Genomic DNA, 19,806 nt, shown 5'->3' with positions numbered 1-19,806 from the left:
GAGAAGAAGCTGATAAATCTGTGCAAACCGTTTCGATAGTATACATCAAGGGATAGGCAACACGGTCCAGAAAGGTCTGGTGTGGGTGCAGGTCTTTGTTCCAACCAAGCAGTAACACACCTGAGTCTACAAATCAAGGTCCTTAGCAAAGACTATTGGTTGACTAATAGAATCAGGTGTGTAACTGCTTGGTTGGAACAAAGACCTGCACCCACACCGGCCCTTTCTGGACCATGTTGCCTATCCCTGGTATACATGGAGTGTTGGTGTATGATGGAGATCTGTACGTCCGGAAGTCCTCTGAAGATGCTTATGACTCCACGGTAGTGAGGACAGCGACGAATGATCAGTATTGGCATTTATAGTTCACAGGAAGTAGTCCTGTCAACCTCAATAGGCAGAGCATGGCCACCAGGCTTAGATTTTCAGTTCTAATTGGCCCAACCCATAGCAAGGAATGAAGACTTAAATTCTGTCCATTTTGGGGGGAAAAAAGGCAAGAATGTTTTATAAGATGATGGTTTTCTAAAAAAAAAAAAAAAAAAAAAAAAATACATTTTTGGGAAAACAAATCAAAACGGCAGTAAATGCAGAGTTTGTTCCATACCTTCTTTACACTCCAGGGCCACTCTAGACTCCAGGTTGTCCATCTGGAGCTGCAGGCGCTTCAAGGTGCGGTCGGCGTCTCTGGACTTCCTCTTATAGGCTATTAGCACGGCGATGATGACCAGAAGGAGCAGGCCGCCGCCCCCTCCGATGCCGATGATGGCTGGGAGTGTCAGCAGACTGTCTGAGTAGATCTGGAGAGTCCCGGGGGAGTACTCAAATCCTCCGGCGCGAATCTGAACGCACATACACACACGCACAAATACACACACTTTATAGCTTCAATGCAGAGCCTGGGGTTACTGGCAACAGGTTGTTTGAGAGCAGATTCGATCATTTGTTGAATGTGCCAAGTGATGGCCTTTTTTTAGCCCAATTTTGTTTCCGTCTTCGCTACATAAATTTTAATTATGTATCTTTTCTATTCTTTCAGTGTTGTTATGCCCTCCAAGGTATCCTTCCTGGGGGGGATTATGTCTTTGGTCGTTCATGTGTGTGTGTGTGTGTGTGTGTGTGTGTGTGTGTCTGCAACTAATCTCGCAAACTACCAGGCCTATCAGCCTAATTTACTTTGTGCACAGTTATGACTGTATGATGAAGAACCTCTCGAGGCTGCAGTGATTAAAAACCTTCAAAAACAGTTTGTTTGGGTCCGCGGTGGCGTAGCGGTCTAAGCATCGGCTTGGTGTCGATGCAGTTGCCCACTGGGGACTTGGGTTCGCGCCCCGGTCTCGTCAGATCCGACTATGGCCGGACTCGACGAAGCAGCAATCATTGGCAACGCTGTCTTCGGGAGGGGGGCGGAGTCGGCTTGTGTTCGTCATGTGAATGCGTCTCTGTGTGTGTCGGAAAAACAGTGGTTCGGCTTGGATTCGCCTTGTCACGAAAGTGGGGAGGCGCTTTCCTTCGAGACTGCCGGCCGGAGAGATGCAGTTGGCGAACGCATGCAATACGAGGGTGGGTGTTTGAATTAAAATAGGGATCAATTGGCCACTAAATTGGGAGAAAAAAAAGGAAAAATCAGAAATAAATTTATATATATAAAAAAAAAAACAGTTTGTTTCACTCTCTAGCTCACTCGCCCAACGCTGCTCTCGGCCGCTGCCCAATCTAAGGGAACAGCGCACGTGCATGCGCATGGTTGATTCTGATCAGCAGCGACAATATCCAAAGATATCAGAAGAATTTTGATGATCCGAAAAAGGCCGAAGTTATAAAGGAACAACTTCCTCTAGGTTGCAGTCAAAACAGGAAGTGTTGCTTAATTCTTGTTGCTGCCCATCAAGTGTAGATTTGAGTCACGTATGTATGTGCCAGTGTAATCGGTTTACCCAGCTTTGTCGTATTATGACAATAAAGACGGGGTTCGGGTGAAACCAATCTGGTCGCTTAGCAAAACTTTTGGTTACACTTTATTTTTAGGGGGTCAGAAATTACCCAGTAATTTCCTTGTAATAAGGTGGTAATTATCACTTAATTCTTAGAAATAAGGTTGAAATTACCTTGTAATTTAGGTTAGGGTTAGGGTCAGGGTTAGGGTTACCTGTAAAATTACCTGTAAAAACTACCACCTTATTACTAGAAAATTACTAGGTAGTTTCCGACCCCCTAAAATAAAGTGTTACCAAACTTTTCTAGTTGGAAAGTGCAAGTTCATATTAGACTTGGCTGCATTTGTGTGAGGGTCCATCTAGGAGGCTGCACATCCACAGACTGACAGGCAACATGTTTTTATTAGGTAGATTTTTTAGCTTGAGCGCTGCATATTAAAAACTTTTTTTCCCATATTTCCCGTTCAATCGACTTAGGCCGGCGCAGTGCAAAAGCCTTATAATGGCAGGAAAAACACTGGGTTTTCTGTCCGTGTGTGTGTGTGTGTGTGTGTGTGTGTGTGTGTGTGTGTGTGTGTTTGCGTGTATCTGTCTGCTGCTAATCTCACATACTGCTGGGCCTGTCAGCCTAGTAATGTTTGTGCACAGTTTTTTTCCCCAACTTTTTCTCCCTAATTGTATCGAGCCAATTACCCCACTCTTCTGAACCGCCCTGGTTGCTTCTCCACCCCCTCTGCCGATCCGGGGAGGGCTGCAGACTACCACATGCCTCCTGCGATACATGTGGAGTCGCTAGCCGCTTCTTTTCCCCTCACAGTGAGGGGTTTTGCCAGGGGGATGTAGCGCGTAGGAGGATCACACTATCCCCCCCAGCCCCCCGACCTGCGCCCCCGACCGACCAGAGGAGATGCTAGTGCAGCGACCGGGACACATACCCACATCCGGCTTCCCACCCACAGACACGACCAATTGTATCTGTAGGGATGCCTGACCAAGCTGGAGGTAAAACGGGGATTTGAACCAGCGATCCCCGTGTTGCTAGGCAACGGAATAGACTGCCACGCTACCCTTTCTGCACAGTTGTGACTGCATGATCAAGGACCTCTCATGGTTGAGTTGATTCAAAACCTTTAAAAACTTGTTTTATACCGCAGCTGAGGGCTAACTCCTGAGCTGGTTTGTCTCCTCTGAGCCTGAACCCTGGAGAAGAGGAGACTCTACTGAGGGCACTCCTCTAGCTAATCCTTATATTTCATCAACTGTCTTTCTACTACTTTGTTTGATAGCTGTTTATTACCGCAACACCCTTGACAAGCATTTGGCTTGAGAAGGTTTTAGGAGAGCTTGGAACGCTTGCTGTGACAGGGCCCCACTTCCTCTGCTGAGTCTACTGAATATGTGAGGCAAGCACACCTGCCTCCTTTCTGTTGCTGACAGATTTTACGCAGCTAAACCTTTTTATAGCTCTGCTGTGTTGCTTTTTTTATAGCTTTGCTGTTGTGTATTATCTGCGTATTGGTATCATTACTAGTGGGGTTACACAGTTTAAAAATATAAATACAGGGAGTCTGGGTGGCATAGCGGTCTATTCCGCTGCCTACCGACACGGGGATCGCCGGTTCGAATCCCCACATTACCTCCGGCTTGGTCGGGCATCCCTACACACACAATCGGCCGTGTCTGCAGGTGGGAAGCCGGAGGTGGGTATGCTTCCCGGTCGTTGCACTAGCGCCCCCTCTGGGGGGAATAGCGTGATCCTCCCACGCGCTACGTCCCCCTAGTGAAACTCCTCACTGTCAGGTGAAAAGAAGCGGCTGGCGACTCCACATGTATGGGAGGAGGCATGTGGTAGTCTGCAGCCCTCCCCGGATCAGCAGAGGGGGTGGAGCAGCGACCGGGATGGCTTGGATGAGTGGGGTGATTGGCCGGATGCAATTGGAGAGAAAAAAAAAGGGAAAAAATAAATAAAATAAAATGAAATGATACAAACTCTTTACCTTTTATCTGTACTCTTGTAATACCTGTGTAATTTCTTGAAAACTGCTGTGAACAAAGTTATATTATATACCTATACAGGTCTGTTATATTATATATCTATATATGTCTGTTATATTATATACCTATACGTATACCTATATATGTCTGTTATATTATATACCTATATATGTCTGTTATATTATATCTATATATGTCTGTTATATTATATACCTATATGTATACCTATATGTCTGTTATATTATATACCTATATATGTCTGTTATATTATATATCTATATATGTCTGTTATATTATATATCTATATATGTCTGTTTTATTATATATCTATATATGTCTGGCAGCTTTTTTTCTCCTTTTTGTTATTTTTGTTTTTTTTGTCTGTTATTTTTTGTTTTGTTTTGTTTATCTTGTGTGTCTTGAATATAAAACCGAAAAACTGAAAATAAAATATATTAAAAAAAATACTACAATGGATGGCTCTCGGTTCTTCGTGTTTAAGTGGACTACTGTGCACGTACTACTTTTGTTTTCAACGACGGTTATGGACGTATGTGTTTCTTTAAACACTGTCTTCAAACCGAGAGCATTTCACAATTCACTGCAGATACGAAGCCACAGACAAACAACGGACGACTGACGGGGGGCAGACATGAGTGCACATGTGCAGAAAGAAGTGAAGCAGTGCAGAGGAAATAGGGGGAAAAGATACAACAGACCTACACAATTCATACCGACACACACACACACACACACACACACACACAGACACACACACACACACACAAAACAACACATATGTTCAGATGGATACACAAAGCAGTCAAAAGCATGCACGCACGTAAACACACACAAGTAATCATAAAAAGCAATCACCAGCATTTAAAAAGGATCTCCCCCCAAGGAGCCGCAGTAATTATTGGAAGTCAAACATGTGTAATAGTTTCTCCGACTAACTGCATTTACATAAGCACAGAATGTCTTACAAAACAAACACACACACACACACACACATACACACACAGCGCTGCAATAAGTCAAACCAAGGTATCCATTAGGGGGCTGATAAATGATTCAAATGAGGTGTGATTATGCACGTGAAGTTCTTGTTAGCCTACCTCAACGTTAACGTTGTAATACCCACTTTTTCCATTCTACAGTACTTACACAAAATACATAGGCTGTATTTTACATTATGAGTCAACTTCTGTCCGCAGTGTTGTGTATATATGCCTAAATCCCACAATGCTTTTCACGTCTGCATGGGGCGTAGGCCTGTAATACGGGTCACCGGTGAAGCTTGGTGCCAGCTCTCAGGGTGTGGCTAAGTGCCACCGCGCAATCAAGCCGCAGCATCAACACCAATGGCAGAGGACAGTAAGGGCCCAGACACACAACACCGACTAGCGGCGACCAAGGCCGACTGTTGCGTCACCTCACGTCGCCTGCCATCCGGGCCAGAAAGTAGCACTTGAACCAACCCAGTATCACACCAAAGTGTGTAATACACCCGCCGGTCCAACGTGTCAGTGTCACGGTTTGCCTCCGCTCAGGCATGAAAAGTACACGCGTGTATGAAGATGCAGTGCCAGCAGGGGGCGATGATTAAGAGGTGAAGGCAGGTTTGGGTTAGGGTTATGGTTAGGATTAGGGTTGGGGTTGCGGTTGGGTTAGGATTAGGGTTATGGTTAGCGTTGGGTTAGGGTTAGGGGAGGGATTTTGGAAAAGGCTGTATGCTTCTTTTCCTCCGTGGGGACCTGCTGGCATTGAGTTAATCATCACCCCTTGCTGGCACTGCACCTTCATACACGCGTGTACTTTTCACGCCTGAGCGGAGGCAAACCATGACACTGACAGTTGGACCGGCGGGTGTATTACACACTTTGGCGTGATACTGGGCTCACTTGAACACACCGAGAAGACTACAGCCGACGGCCCTGATCCGCTAGCTTAGCACTGATTCGCTAAGCTGAACAGCCAATCAGAGTGACCTCTCCCACCGACGGGCTCCGCCGATTCAACACGCTGAATCGGTCGAAAAGCTACCAACAGGGGTCCAACTAGTGCGGGACAAACGGCAAAAACTAGGGTCACAGACGCTCACCGACGGCCGGACACTATCGGCCTGGTGTGTCAGGGCCCTAAGAAAAGAAAGCTGAGGGTTTGGCAGAATGGGGTGCGGTCGCACCTGTCTCGAGTCAGCCTAAACAGCTCGACACGGGTTATAACGCAGCTGCACCCCAACAAAAAAGTAGCGATCGCCCCCCCCCCCAAATTCGAATTAATGGATGTCAAGTCAAGTCAATTTTGTTTGTATAGCCCATTATCACAAATTACAAAACTGCCTCAGAGAGCTTTACAGCGATATTTTCTGTCAGTTTTAAGTCTTTGTAACAATTTTATCTGGTGTTTTTTTTAGTCTTTGTGGTTTTAATAAACAGGCTGTTGCGTCCTCATCTACCATCTGTGTCCACGTCTGTGTGCTCGAGAGCCGTGCAACAGATGAGGCCCATTCCACAGCGGTAAACGCTGGCATCTCCTTCCTATGCCAGCCAGTCTAAAGGAGGCGAAGGTGTGTGAGAGGATATGCAGGGCTGGTGGGGAGACTGCTGCACAAGTAGGATGCTGGCTAGCTTGCAGTGTCTACAGAGCATGCTAACAGCACTCCATTATCCCACACAACTCAGGCCACGCTAACCAGTGGTTAGCGAGGGAGATTTATTCACCACATAAGATCCGGGGAGGGCTGCAGACTACCACATGCCTCCTCCGATACATCGCCAGCCGCCTCTTTTCACCTGACGATAAGGAATTTCGCCAGGGGGACTTAGCACGTGGGAGGATCACGCTATTCCCCCCAGTTTTCCCCTCCCCCCTGAACAAACGCCCCAACCGACCAGAGGAGGCGCTAGTGCAGTGACCTGAACACATACCCACATCCGACTTCCCACCCGCAGACATGGCCAATTGTGTCTGTCGGGACGCCCGGCCAACTCTGGTTTTCGTACATTGTTAGTCATCACCCCAAGGACAAATTTCATAAATCTATTTGTCTTTCAGTCATGAGAACACACACATCAGACCCCTGAAGCTTAATAAGCGGCCCACAGGGCCTGCGAGAGCCATGCTTGGCCCGTGCCAACCAACTAGCACTAACGCAGCTGTCATAACATGTGAAATAAAGTGTGTGCTGCTCTACTTTATTATGTATGTATGTATGTATGTATGTATGTATGTATGTATGTATTTATTTATTTATTTATTTTTGGGACCCCCCCCCCCTTTTTTTTCTCCCCAGTTGCACTTGGCCAACTACCCCACTCTCTGAGTTGTCCCGGTCGCTGCTCCACCCCCTCTGCCAATCCGAGGAGGGCTGCAAACTGCCACATGCCTCCTCTGATATATGTGGAGTCGCCAGCCATTTCTTTTCACCTGACGGTGAGGAGTTTCACCAGGGGGATGTAGCACGTGGGAGGATTACGCTAATCCCCCCGGTTCCCCATCCCCCCTGAACAGGCGCCCCCGAATGACCAGAGGATGCGCTAATGCAGCGACCAGGACACATACCCACAGCCAGCTTCCCACCCGCAGACACGGCCAATCGTGTCTGTAGGGTGGCCCGACCAAGCCGGAGGCAACACGGGGATTCGAACCGGAGAGCTCTGTGTTGGTAGGCAATGGAATAGACTGCCACGCTACCCGTCCATCCATTAGCCAAGCCGCTTATTCCAGTCGGGGTCACGGGATGCTGGAGCCTGTCCCAGCAGTCATTGGGCGGCAGGCGGGGAGACACCCTGGACAGGCCGCCAGTCCATGACAGACCGCTACGCTACCCGGACGCCCCTAAACACATTTTTAGGGGTCCAAGCAGCGAAGCTGGTGGAACCCTATTGTATTTGTTAGGATTATTATTATTTTTCTCCGCTAAAAGTGTGTGAGGCTCAGCAACCGTAAGTCCTAGACCAACCAACTTTGGTACGTGGATTCCTATGGCCCCCCCACTACTCAGGCACCACAAATCACCTATGTCAGCCAGATGGTGGCGCTATAACAAAGGGTCATGCGTAATTCCCACAGCATAAGTCAGATCAACACAAAACTTAATTGACCCATGCATCTCAATGTGCTCAACAACCTTACTATTGGGACCACCTATGTCAGTCATATACACTACCGTTCAAAAGTTTGGGATCACATTGAAATGTCCATATTTTTGAAGGAAAAGCACTGTACTGTTCAATGAAGATAACTTTAAACTAGTCTTAACTTTAAATAAATACACTCTATACATTGCTAATGTGCTAAATGACTATTCTAGCTGCAAATGTCTGGTTTTTGGTGCAATATCTACATAGGTGTATAGAGGCCCATTTCAAGCAACTATCACTCCAGTGTTCTAATGGTACAATGTGTTTGCTCATTGGCTCAGAAGGCTAATTGATGATTAGAAAACCCTTGTGCAATCATGTTCACACATCCAAAAACAGTTTAGCTCGTTACAGAAGCTACAAAACTGACCTTCCTTTGAGCAGATTGAGTTTCTGGAGCATCACATTTGTGGGGTCAATTAAACACTCAAAATGGCCAGAAAAAGAGAACTTTCATCTGAAACTCGACAGTCTATTCTTGTTCTTAGAAATGAAGGCTATTCCATGCGAGAAATTGCTAAGAAATTGAAGATTTCCTACACCGGTGTGTACTACTCCCTTCAGAGGACAGCACAAACAGGCTCTAACCAGAGTAGAAAAAGAAGTGGGAGGCCGCGTTGCACAACTGAGCAAGAAGATAAGTACATTAGAGTCTCTAGTTTGAGAAACAGACACCTCACAGGTCCCCAACTGGCATCTTCATTAAATAGTACCCGCAAAACACCAGTGTCAACATCTACAGTGAAGAGGCGGCTGCGGGATTCTGGGCTTCAGGGCAGAGTGGCAAAGAAAAAGCCATATCTGAGACTGACCAATAAAAGAAAAAGATTAAGATGGGCAAAAGAACACAGACATTGGACAGAGGAAGACTGGAAAAAAGTGTTGTGGACGGATGAATCCAAGTTTGAGGTGTTTGGATCACAAAGAAGAACGTTTGTGAGACGCAGAACAAATGAAAAGATGCTGGAAGAATGCCTGACGCCATCTGTTAAGCATGGTGGAGGTAATGTGATGGTCTGGGGTTGCTTTGGTGCTGGTAAGGTGGGAGATTTGTACAAGGTAAAAGGGATTCTGAATAAGGAAGGCTATCACTCCATTTTGCAACGCCATGCCATACCCAGTGGACAGCGCTTGATTGGAGCCAATTTCATCCTACAACAGGACAATGACCCTAAACACACCTCCAAATTGTGCAAGAACTATTTAGAGCAGAAGCAGGCAGCTGGTATTCTATCGGTAATGGAGTGGCCAGCGCAGTCACCAGATCTGAACCCCATTGAGCTGTTGTGGGAGCAGCTTGACCGTATGGTACGCAAGAAGTGCCCATCCAACCAATCCAACTTGTGGGAGCTGCTTCTGGAAGCGTGGGGTGCAATTTCTCCAGATTACCTCAACAAATTAACAGCTAGAATGCCAAAGGTCTGCAATGCTGTAATTGCTGCAAATGGAGGATTCTTTGACGAAAGCAAAGTTTGATGTAAAAAAATCTTACTTCAAATACAAATCATTATTTCTAACCTTGTCAATGTCTTGACTCTATTTTCTATTCATTTCACAACATATGGTGTTGAATAAGTGTGACTTTTCATGGAAAACACAAAATTGTTTGGGTGATCCCAAACTTTTGAACGGTAGTTTAGTTTGCCCACTATTTTGACTTATTTGGTGTGGAAGCGCTGCAGCTCTACATACCACACGCCAGGACACCTGGGTATAACGACATACTTTTTCTTTTTACGGCAGTCGGCTAGGACGCAAGAAATCAGACACCGTCTGGTCCAGTTTTGGAAACTCTGGCACATGTTTCTGAAGCAATGAAAGTGTTACGACATTTTTAAAAATTACGGTAATCGTCTAGGACACAGGCGACCCAAGTAATCCGACATTGTCATATCTAGTTGGAAACTCGGGTAGGCTACTGTTTCTGAAGCAAGATTCTTCCATCTTTATTACATTACCAACAGCAGTTTAGTTTCATGTTGAAACGGTAGTCTATTACAGGCTAGGTGTATAAAAGGCCCCTACATATCATAGCGTTAATTATTTACGTTGGGTGAAGGTATATGATCATGAGGACAAACCATTCAAATTGCTCCATAGGGGGCGCAACAGTGCCAATGCTTGGACCCCTCCCAACGCCGCTTGCGGCTATAATTCTAATTGTAATGGTTATGAGAAAGGTCAGCCACATGCTACAGCAGGTAAGCAGTTGTCTGCCTGGCCCAGAGGTGGGCTTCACGGATGCTGGTTAGCCTCGGGCTAGACAGCTCATCAAAATGAGTGACGAGTCTTAGGATGCGCAATTGCCCAACGGTTAAGGGCAAGACTTGCAAAACACAAACGCCTCGAGGCAAAAGGTTCCTAACCGTAGCCTTAATCTTCAGAGAGATCCAGAAAACAGACCAACCACACCCCCCCAAAAAACTGTAAAATCAGCCAACATGTCAGCCACCACTGGAATTCACGTCTTCGAAATAAATGTGCAGGCGATGAGACGACCAGATTGATTTGTCCAGGATTTGGGATTCAATTAACTGAGCGTTGAAATTCTAATGATGCGGCATGCCGAACACAATGTGCCCGGTGAAACCAGTCTGCAAAAGTGAAGGCTGCATAAAATAAAACTCATTATAAGAGAAGCCGCCGGATATAACAGGTTATATAAGCCAGGTCCCACACTGGAGCCCTTTAAAGTAAATAATTAAGGCATCTGATGAAGTTAGATCTTACAAGGAAACACAGCCAATCAAATATGTAAGCGGAAATAGATGTGGGCGATGGTACGTTGCTGCGCTTGGCAACACAAACGTTTGAGGCGTTAATCTATTTTTCATTCCACTGACAGAATGAGGGACTGACAGAATGAGGGACTGACAGGGGAGCTTAGAAAGCTGACGGCCAGAACAACATGCGAGTTTCTTAGAAAACTAAAGGGAGTCACCCAGCTGCCAACACACAGCTGAGCATCTGGGGGTACACACACACACACACACAAATATGAGCCCAGTCGTGGTGTGTCTGGATGCCCATTGGGGTCCCCTGTATGTAGGTCATTCTACACTGGGAATATTGTGCTACAGCTGTGTCCTTCTCTGCAGCCCTCCCTACAGGACAGACACACACACACACACAACACACATATGTATGCACACGTACGGGAACATGGACACACATGCGCACGTGCACAAAGACGTCAACATTCGCATCGCAACACACGCGAAACGAGACACCCACCCTGGCCTGCACTTCAGCGCGTAGGAACACACAGTCGGCGGAAGAGATAGGAATGGACAGCTCCGTGTTTTGTTTTTTTCTCTTCCGCGGCTGTTGTCAGACAAAGGACTAACTCTGCCACCCCCGCCGCCACGGCGCATCGCTCCAATATTCAACATGACATTTAGCTTAAAAAAGAAAGGGGGGAGAGAGGAGGAGAGAGAAAATGGTCCACCTCCGAGCAGCCCGAGAGCAATCTCAGCGAACACCGCGCACGCGGTGTCGGTGGCTTTCTAGGCATGCTGGCTGCAGCTAACCGAGAGCAAATATCACGAAGGCGTATTGAAACGACCACAGGAGGACAGTGATGATGGGTTGGAAGGGAGGGTGTGGGGGTGGGCGGGGGGTGGGGGGGTCCGTGAGTGTACCTGTGGGTTATTCAGACAAATATTTAAATATGTAGAAAGTGAGCGCTGTATGGCCCGGCTGAGGGCGACCTTCACAGTGCAGATCCTCTACCGGCGGTAGTCAGATCTGTAATGTCTGAAAGTTAGACGGGGAAAAGCAGATCGACAGCACCGCCCCACAGGAGGTAAGCAGGGGGGGGGGTCATAATCACAGGCTTCTGATAGGGTACATGGAATCAGAGAAAATATAAAGACTTAATAACTTTCTGCTGGATTTTGAGAAAATAATATAAAACATGTAAAAAATAATTAATAAAATAATAATAATAATAAATTGAATAATAAGTATTATCATTCAATTAATTGTTATTACTATTAATAAAACAATAAAATAATAATAATAATAATAATAATTTAATATTATTAAAAATAATATTAAAAGCGAAACTAATTTTAAAAAGCTTTATTGATTGGTCGGGAGCCCCTACAGACACAACTGGCTGTGTCTGGGGGTGGGTGTGTGTCCTGGTCGCTGCACTAGCGCCTCCTCAGGTTGGTCAGGGTGCCTGTTCGAGGGGGAGGGGGAACTGGGGGGAATAGCAAGATCCTCCCACGCGCTACGTCCCCCTGGTGAAACTCCTCACTGTCAGGTGAAAAGAAGCGGCTGGCGACTCCACATGTATGGGAGGAGGCATGTGGTAGTCTGCGGCCCTCCTCGGATCGGCGGAGGGGGTGGAGCAGCGACCGGGACGGCTAAGAAAATAGGGTAATTGGCCAAGTACGATTGGTGAGAAAAAAAAAGGGGGGGGGCAAAAATAAAGAAAGAAAGAGCTGTATTGATGCTCCTGGATTCTTTATCACATCATTTTAACTAAATAACTGGTGTCCAGCAGAGGCTTTCCTTCTTACATCACACCAGGACCAAGTCCGGATGTTGGGTGTAACGTGGGTCTCTTTGCCCAACCTCATCTACAAATCAAAGAACAGTGAATGAAACTAAATCAACAAAAACAGACCGAAACAAAGTGGCACAAACAGAGACAAACTAGACCAAAGTCAAGCAAAGTCGTCTCTGGTCGGAGTTTCTCTAGCGGAGACAGAGACGGGGACGGCGGCGGACAGGGACGAGGCGGGGGCGTCTCTGACCGTGACTTTGTGCTGGCCGGTGAGGTTTGGCCATTCACACAGCAGCTGGCTCTCCGACAGGGTGAGGATGCAGGGCGTCTCCCCGATCAGCACCGTGTAGTTCAGACGACTGTTACCGGGGGCCGCGGGGATCAGGTTACGGCCCTGAATGGGGGGAGACAGAGACAGAGAGAGAGCGAGAGAGAGAGAGAGGGAGAGGGAGAAAATAGAAATGTATGAGAAATTTGCAGGCACATATATGCTGGAATTTAATTTTCAATTTCAAATTCAGTTTGTACTTCAGTCCTTATGAAGTTCACCTGAACACATGTGGTTTCAATAGGAATGAAAAGAAAACGGGCTCGTGACCCGAGGGGCGGGCGGGGGGGCTTAGAAAGAGGATGGAGAGAAATCAGAAGTAACGGGGGGAAGATGACTAAAGAGAAAATAACAGAGAAGGAAAAGAGCCATGAAAATGAAAGGGAAGCAGGTGGCAGGAGGGGATGATGGCTTGGAGGGAGGAGGAGAAAGAAAGAGACGGAGAGGAGCGGGTGAGGGTGAGGGAGGTAGCAGACAAGCAGAGACACACAAAAAAAATAACCGTGAGCGAGAGAGAAAGATGGGGGGGGGTTTCAAGAGGAAGTAAGTGGTGCGAAGGCAATGAAAAATAAAACAGAGTGAGAAAAGGAAGAACGGGGAGATGGGGAATGAGTGAAGGAGGAGCTGGTGAGTGATGGAGACGGAGGCTGGAGGAGAGAGGAGATAGCTGCAGTGCCACCCGCTGTCTTAGCAGTGGGACGGAGAGACAAGACTCTGTTTTTCAATCCTGTCCTCCCCGCACGTCGCCGCTGAGCCACGCTCTGCAACCCCTTAAACATGCATCCCACCCCCTCCCATTTCACACAGCAGCACACGGACACACGGACACACGGACACACACACACACACACACACACACACACAAACAAAACACTGAACTCCATACACATACTCCATAAAACACACTCTCCTACACCCGGAGATACAACACACTCTCCTACACCCGGAGATACAACACACTCTCCTACACCCGGAGATACAACAAACCCTCCTACACCCGGATATACAACACACTCTCCTACACTCGGAGATACAACACACCCTCCTACACCCGGAGATACAACACACTCTCCAACACCCGCAGATACAACACACTCTCCCAAATCCGAAGATACAACACACTCTCCGACACCCGGAGATACAACACACTCTCCCAAACCCGGAGATACAACACACTCTCCGACACCCGGAGATACAACACACTCCTACAACTGGGGATACAACACACTCTCCTACACCCGGAGATAATACACACTCTCCTACACCCAGAGATACAACACACTCTCCTACACCCGGAGATACACCACACTCTCCTACACCCGGAGATACAACACACTCTCCTACACCTGGATATACAACACATTCTCCTACATCCGGAGATACAACACACTCTCCAACACCCGCAGATACAACACACTCTCCCAAATCCGAAGATACAACACACTCTCCGACACCCGGAGATACAACACACTCCAGCAGGTGCTCACACACACCACACACCTCTCTACACAAGACACCGGTGGTACGGTGAACGCATCGCCCACATTTCTGAGAAATCTCTGAAAACTCTCTCTGCTTGCTTTCCCTTCCTTGTACTTCCTGTTCAGCGGCCTTAGCAGTGCTTGCAGCAGCGGGAGGGTCCTCCAACACGCCACGCGGGAGGTTCTGCAATCACTGGCACGCCCTCTGCTAACAAGTTATCATTTAAGAGCCACATTGTGACGGTTACACCGCTCTCCATCTCTTCACGGGTGTCAACAGAGGTGCACTGTCACCGTGGTAACAGGAGGGAGTGGATGGAGCAGAGACAGGCGGGGGGCATTTCATAGAAAATTAAATTAAAGCAAAAAAACGGTCTGTAATTCACACAAGTAATCACCGCCATTAAAAGCACGGATCCCTGTCAGTGTGAGAAGAGGCTGAGAGAAAACCCGATTAAATATGAACAGATACACAACGTCATCCTGCTTTATATGACACAAACAAACACGTGTGAAACAACACCGATGTGTTTAAAGGTGCATTTACATTTTTAATCTGAGCTCACAAGCTGTGAAGACGCAGGCCATCTAATCGAGGAATAAGGGGAATTTGGGGCTCCTCTCTAACTTGGGTTTAAGTTAGAATTTACTTCATCAGGGACGTTCAGGTTGCATGGTGGTCAATTCCGTTGCCTACCAACACGGGGATCGCCAGTTCGAATCCCCGTGTTACCTCCGGTTTGGTCGGGCGTCCTGTGGGAAGCCGGATGTGGGTATACGTGTCCTGGTCACTGCAATAGCGCCTCCTCTGGTCGGCTGGGGCGCCTGTTCGGGGGGGAGGACTGGGGGGAATAGCGTGATCCTCCCACGTGCTACGTCCCCCAGGTGAAACTCCTCACTGTCAGGTGAAAAGAAGTGGCTGGCGACTCCACATGTATGGGAGGAGGCACGTGGTAGTCTGCAGCTCTCCCGGATCGGCAGAGGGGGTGGAGCAGCGACCGGGACGGCTCAGAAGAGTGGGGTAAATTGGCCAGATACAATTGGGGAGAAAAAAAAGGGGGGGAGAATTTACTTCATCAGAACTAGTTTTCTTGTTGCCTCCCCTCACTCAGCCTCGATTCTGTGTTCTTCGCCCTGAACATAAACTCGAGTTTTAGAAAAGCACTGCATCATTAGATTTCTTCCTTCATCCATTATCTTAACCTCTTATCCTGCTCTCAGGGTCGCGGGGATGCTGGAGCCTATCCCAGCAGTCATTGGGCGGCAGGTGGGGAGACACCCTGGACAGGCTGCCAGACCATCACAGGGGCCGACACATACACACATTCACACCTAGGGACAATTTAGTACAGCCGAGTCACCTGACCTACATGTCTTTGGACTGTGGGGGGGAAACCGGAGCACCCGGAGGAAACCCACGCAGACACAGGGAGAACAGGCAAACTCCACACAGAGGACGACCCGGGACCACCCCCAAGGTTGGACTACCCCGGGGCTCGAACCCAGGACCTTCTTGCTGTGAGGCGACCACGCTAACCACTGCACCACCGTGCCGCCTTGAGGAAGATGTCTCTCCTAATCAACAAATTTATTAAAGTCAATCCGACCTCATTGTCTTCATTCCAAATGCAACAACAAGAAGGGGCATGGGGTGATAGACTCTGGAAAAAAGCCCTCCTCCGTTGGTCCCTCCATTTATGGTGAGCACCATCACGTAAGGTATCAGCATACACACACTGCCAGAGTTTACCAGTTATGTCCCATCACTGTTAGTAAAACCTAACAGAACGCGGATCTGCCAACCTGCAGCGCAGCATGCTCACCACTGCCCCGCCGGTGCCGGAGATCAACCACACGAACCCAGAGGAGCGTTATGTAGACGGGCCCGGGGCCTCAGAGAGAAGCCTGCAGTGACACCACCACGGTTACTTACAGCAGGACACCAGCCGGCCTGACACGGGCTGCACCTTTCTGTCCACTTCCAACTACCGGCTTCACATACTACACACTGTTGTGTCACACATGTGTATCATTATTCAATACAATACACACTGTTGTATCATACATGTGTATCATTATTCAGTACATACACACTGTTGTGTCATGTGTATCATTATTCAATACAATACACACTGTTGTGTCACACATGTGTATCATTATGCAATACATACACACTGTTGTGTCATGTGTATCATTATTCAGTCATTTGACAAATTGCTCTTTTTTGTTTTTGAAAAACTCAGTTGCAAATTGTGTGTGTGTATGAATGTGTGTGTGTGTGTGTGTAAGCAAAATTTTATTAACATAGCACTTTTGAAACACAGTTAAAAAGTGCCTTACACTCAATACAGAAAATACAGCGAGTGTGTGTGTGTGTACATGTATGTGTGCGTGTGTTTGAGTGTGTATGTGTGCATATGTGTGTGTGTGTGTGTTAACTGTGTGTGTGTGTAAGTGTGTATGTGTGTGTACTTTTATGTGTGTGTATGTGTGCATATGTGTGAGTGTGTGCATGTGTGAGTGTGTGTGTATACGTGGGTTTGTGTGTACTTATATGTGTGTGTGTATATTTGAATCTGTGTATGTATGTGTGTGTGTATGTTTGTGTTTGTATGCGTGAGTGTGTGTGTGAGTGCGTGGGTGTGTGTGCGTTTGTAAGTGTCTGCATATATTTTATCACTAACACAGCACACACACACACACACACACACACACACACACACACACACACACACACACACACACACACACACACACACACACACACACACACACACACATGCGATATGCTGGCCATCTGCAGTGTGTGTTGAAGCAGCCAGCAACAATGAAAGCTGTATTCCTCTACATTCAAACACAACACTAAGTCCCACATTTTGCAGCTCTGTCAACACAAACATACATGAAGCCACACGTTCCCTGAAGACGCACAGTCAGCAGAACCACAACACACACACACATGTGAGTAAATGTGTCTATCACGTGTTTATCACGTGTGTTTATCAAAACAGAAAACAGAAAAAGAAAACAAAAAAAGAAAGGAATCCCTGCCTTTGGCTGACCTTGAGTATGAGTGGTGAGGTTGGTTTGAGCTCGAGTATCCCAGAGGGACTCAGGGGTTCGAACACGGGGTCAGGGTAGTAGCTGAATGTCTCGTTGACCACTACCAGGGCATTCACATTATCCATGTAGAAACCGATCTCATCTGGACCGGTACCAGTCTCTGAGAAGCCCAGCTCTGAATCAGCCACTGATGGAGCCAGGCACACCATGACCGAGTTGTTGTACACAGTACAGTTCTGTGGGGGGGGGGGGGGGAGAAGAGAGAGAGAGAGCGAGTTGGGGAAGACAGAGAGAGAGTGAGGTAGAGAGAAGACGAGAGAGAGCGAGGGGGAAGAGAGAGAGCGAGGGGGAAGAGAGAGCGAGAGAGAGAGGAAGAGAGAGCGAGGGGGGAAGAGAGCGAGAGAGAGGTAGAGAAAGAGAGAGGAGAGGGGGAAGAGAGAGGAAGAGAGACAGAGTGAGAGCAAGAGAGGAAGAGAGACAGAGCAAGGACAGATAGAGAGCGAGAGTAAAAGGAAGAGAGCGAGCAAGAGGAAGAAAGACAGACAGAGAGAGAGAGAGAGAGAGAGAGAGAGAGAGAGAGAGAGAGAGAGAGAGAGAGAGAGAGAGAGAGAGAGAGAGAGAGAGGAAGAGAGAAACAGAGGGAGAGCGAGAGGAAGAAAGAGAATGAGAGCAAGAGAGCGAGCGAGAGGAAGAGAGCGAGCGAGAGGAAGAGAGAGAGCGAGATAGAGAGAGAGAGGCGAAGGGAAAAACAGAAATACATACATGTATATTAGTCATCAGAAGAAACTTTGTTCTGTAATCATGACTTCACTTCCACAGATCAAAGGAACAGTGTTTGATTAGTTTCATTGCAAAACTAAATAAAGAAAGAAAGAAATGAAGATGAATGTGTTGTGAGACAGGGTCGGAGTCACAGCATGTTACATAAGTTACGAGCTGCACAAAGAACCCTGTCTGGAATCTGTTACCTTTGTGAAAATATATTCGTCGGCTGTTCGTCAGATACTGAGTAATGAACTCCTGCCAAAACTTGCCTTTAAAATTCAAAGTATCAAATTGTCATTATCCTCGTGTTGGAATAAAATGGTCCATGTGGGAGTTCGTATTGAGGTTCGTGTTTTTTCCGCCTCTGTTTAAACGTTAATGTGGTTCGGAGAAACATCGACACGATGCGGCCCTGATAAACTGGCCTTGATTTGTTTTTCTGAAGTAACGGCTCCACACCTCAAATCAAAAACACCACAAAGAAAGGTTAACGTGTTCACGCCGAGTAACACTAGCTTAATATGTGTCACGTACACATGCACAAAAATGTCCTCCCTCCCGCTGTGTCTGTCATTCTTTGACACACACACTCACACTGTGCAGTGACATTTGGAAGGCTAAGTGGCCTGAGGTAGTGTTGGATGGAGCTGTAGCCATACAAACACCGGACAAGACCAACACGCACAGACAGACTGTCTGCCACCTTGGAAAGCTCTATATGAGGTGTGTGTGTGTGTGTGTGTGTGTGTGTGTGTGTGTGTGTGTGTGTGTGTGTGTGTGTGTGTGTGTGTGTGTGTCTTATCTGCTTGCATGTATTGGTGCATGCAGGTGTGAGTGCAAATGTGTCTGTATTCATTTATGTTAGCATGCAAGCTCGCTTGTGTGTGGGTGGGTGGGTGTATGTGAGCTCAGTGGCTCCAATAGATCATATCTGTTTGTCCTCTTCTGGATCGCCACCTTTCCGTGGTAGAGAAGCCTGCGTGTACTAATTATCACGAGAGCTACGTGGTCCGGAGCTCGGCTCCTGGTAGGGGCACCCAAGCACGAGCCAAAAGAGACCTCGATGGCGGAACAGGCAGAAGAAGTGTCCAGGTCACAACGGTAGTGAAGGCGGATGAAGGCTGCAACAGAGGGTGGTCCCCAATCGTCTTGGTTCCCCATGCCATTGGACTCTGGCCACCCCCTGCCAAGGACCGTGTGGTGGTTACAGGCGCATCAGCCTCGCTACGTAAAAAGCTGTCAAGCACAGGCATCCTCCAGCAAGGGTATCAACCCATAAACATTCTGGGTCAAAGCCCTGTGGCAATCAGGAAGGGATGATGGGGCAGGACAGTGAAGTCTGGCAGCCCCTAGCCACAACCTGGCACACAGGCGGTGGGTGTGTGATCAGTCGCTAAGCCCTGGGACTGAGGTAGAGGGGCTTCTCGGCTGCTGCACCCACGACTGAGCAGCCCTATTTAGGGTCCACTCTGCTCGCCCCAGATGGGGAGGGGGCTAGAAAACGTGCCCTAAACATAGTCTGCGTCATACCTCCTGTCTGAACCACTGCATCCAGAGGGATCACCATCATGCG

The 19,806-nt window shown here is 47.6% G+C and overlaps 1 protein-coding gene across 1 annotated transcript in view; it reads right to left on the bottom strand.

The window, feature by feature from the left end:
- The window catches only part of plxna1a (plexin A1a), a 463,752-nt gene that overhangs the window by 47,759 nt on the left and 396,187 nt on the right, over positions 1-19,806 (bottom strand). The window contains 3 exon segments of the mRNA XM_056274696.1: positions 608-842; positions 12,847-12,990; positions 17,468-17,704. Of these exon segments, the coding sequence (XP_056130671.1) occupies positions 608-842; positions 12,847-12,990; positions 17,468-17,704 (616 nt within the window).

The sequence above is a fragment of the Lampris incognitus genome, chromosome 2, assembly GCF_029633865.1.
Source record: "Lampris incognitus isolate fLamInc1 chromosome 2, fLamInc1.hap2, whole genome shotgun sequence".
In the NCBI taxonomy this organism is placed as follows: domain Eukaryota; kingdom Metazoa; phylum Chordata; class Actinopteri; order Lampriformes; family Lampridae; genus Lampris; species Lampris incognitus.
Note: the sequence above shows the minus strand (reverse complement) of the source record. Positions and strands in the feature narration are given on the sequence as shown.